The 2,526-nt window shown below is 43.2% G+C and overlaps 1 protein-coding gene across 1 annotated transcript in view; it reads left to right on the top strand.

The window, feature by feature from the left end:
* Positions 1 to 2,526, top strand: part of DNAH8 (dynein, axonemal, heavy chain 8) — a 294,659-nt gene that overhangs the window by 63,625 nt on the left and 228,508 nt on the right. The window contains exons 22-23 of the mRNA XM_006775895.2: positions 1,112 to 1,227; positions 2,155 to 2,222. Of these exons, the coding sequence (XP_006775958.1) occupies positions 1,112 to 1,227; positions 2,155 to 2,222 (184 nt within the window). The remainder of the gene's footprint in view (positions 1 to 1,111; positions 1,228 to 2,154; positions 2,223 to 2,526) is intronic.

Below are 2,526 nucleotides of genomic sequence, written 5' to 3'. Positions count from 1 at the left end.
CACACACAGCATTCTTAAAGGCCTGGAGACATTGTTGGCTGTCACACAGCCAGGGGAGGTGCCAATAGCCTCTAATAGGTAGAGACCAGGGTGCTGCTGAATATCCTAAATGCTCAGGACAGCACCCCTCCCCCCCCCCCCCCCCCCCACCCACACACACTTGGAATACTTTATTCCTCCTTGTAGTTCATATACTGTGTATCAGTTAACAATCAACATGTCAACTCATCTACAGCTCAATCAGGCTCCAAGGAACTGGGTAATCAGTATCCTACTCCCACCAGGCTCAGCACAACATGCAACCAATACAGTATCAAATTAAGTAATTATATTAATCAGGTGTTTATTTTAAATATTTCTGCTGAGCTAAGGTAATAGGAGAGTGTTGTTGCAAGAAACAGAAATACATTGAGACTGGTTAAAGTTAACTCATTAAATATTATAATGTAGCTGTGCTGGTGAACGGCTGGGTGCTCCCCTGCGCCCCACCCCCCCCCCCCCCCCCCCCACCCCCCCCCCCCCCCCCCCCCCGCCAAGATACCAAGAATAGCAGTAGTGCTGAGGCTGAGAAATTGAGCCTAAACAGTGACCCATACATGCCGTCTTTCTCTTAGAGTTTTCCCACTTAGTTTAATTAGTTTTCCTCAAAAGTGTCAAAACACAAACATCTCAGTTCATAACATTATAAAACTCCAAAAAAATATGCCGTTGGTAATTTAATGGGGATTGCATTGAATTTATAAATGGCTTTGGGTAGTATGGACATTTTGATGATGTTGATTCTGCCAATCCATGAACATGGTATATTCTTCCATCTGTTTATGTGTAAATAAATATTTTAGAAAGATAGTAAGTGAAAACCTTAAATGTTTAATTCCAGATACTAAGACATTATATTTTAAAAAGTATATTTCTCAGTAGAATAACAATTCTATTGAGATGGGTGATTTAAATGGAATTCAAGGATGATTCCTATGGGAACAAATGTTAAATTTTTAAATTAAGAACCTTTTAAGAAGAGTTTGTTTTTTTTAAAAGAAGTTTTGGCCATATATAATAAGCCAAGTGCGCAATATTAAATGTTATATCTTGTTTTGTATTTTATCTGTAGAACATAGGAAACATGTTGTTTTTGGAAGTGAAGCAGAAGAGACTGAAAACACTGATTATGAGACTTCAGTTATGCCTGAGGTTGCTGTTAACGAGAAAGAAGATGAATTTAAAAAGGTATTTATTGTGAAACGACCTCATTGGATTTCACAGAGTTATGACGCAGAGGTTTGTAGGTAATCTGAGTGGTGCTTCATCCAGGAGGTTCTGCAACCCATCCGTGTGGATTTATAATGAATTTGGATGTGTCACAAAGTCCACAAAATGTAATGTTCAGCTCTGCACTGAAGAATCTGGCAAGATACAGCAATCCTTACAGTTTTCCCCAACTTCATCAACTTTTAATGTGATGTGTCAACTACGTTTATATTATATACTCATCTTCCCCTTTGGTGATTGGCCATGCTTTCTTACATAGCAAAGACCACTCGGGGACTGGAGTGCCAGCCTGTTTGACTCAGAGTGGGGAAGGTTTTCCTGTTATTGTGCTTAACAGCATTACCTGTATTGCAAGCCCAGATTTTGATTCATTCGGGGTCCAGGGATCTGCATTTTCATCAGCACCGTGGGCAGCCTGTGGACTCTCCCCCAGGAGAGACCCCGAGTGGGCAGATTTTCATGTTGTGTCGAGAATGGAGGTTGAGAAGGAGGCACAGGGTTTCTTTCTCCTCTGGCCTCGCCCTTCCGGTGACATCAGCACCGAATGCCCTGCTAATTTGTGCTAATTCCTGCTTCCCCTGCTCCCGCCAGTCTTCCTTTAACCCGTGGTGCTCACCGGCTTTTCATGCTTTCTATTTCACATTCTTTTGCACTTTAACACACACTGTACTACAGACAGTTTTGGAAATGAGTAGCACACATTTGTTCCACTCTTACCTTGCTCAAGGATGATAATCAGCAATGGATGGGAAACACTGTCTTGCTGATTCTAGATTTTAGCTGCGGATTTCCTCTCAGAACCATGCACCAGCCGCTGTTATAGTCGTCTGCAGGCCTCGGCCAGAGCAGGAGGGGGGTCCCGGGCCAGCGGCCCTTCTCTTTCAGCTGCCTTCCCTGCAACACAGGCTGGGTCCTCAGAGCAAGACCGAGTGCCGCCAGAGCCTCTGGAATTGGTGGGTCAGTGCAGCCACCTCCTCAGTAGCCTCCACCTTCCACGTGGCTGCCAGAGTGGCCCGTCTAACATCAAAATGGATTATGTCACACCCGTGCTTTAGCCGGATAACTCACCGACCCTGACCTACTCCCCTGGTTCACACCTGCTGAGCCGTTCTTCTTACCCAGCTCTCTGAAATCAATAAAAATACCTTTTAAAAAATAAGCAAGTCATTTAGGATTGACCTTATGCAATATAATCGAAATTGTATAGTTTATGATTTTTCATTTTTCACACAGCACTTCTGATCTTGTATTCTTGCT

The sequence above is a fragment of the Myotis davidii genome, unplaced genomic scaffold (genome assembly GCF_000327345.1).
Source record: "Myotis davidii unplaced genomic scaffold, ASM32734v1 scaffold289, whole genome shotgun sequence".
NCBI lineage: Eukaryota > Metazoa > Chordata > Mammalia > Chiroptera > Vespertilionidae > Myotis > Myotis davidii.
Note: the sequence above shows the minus strand (reverse complement) of the source record. Positions and strands in the feature narration are given on the sequence as shown.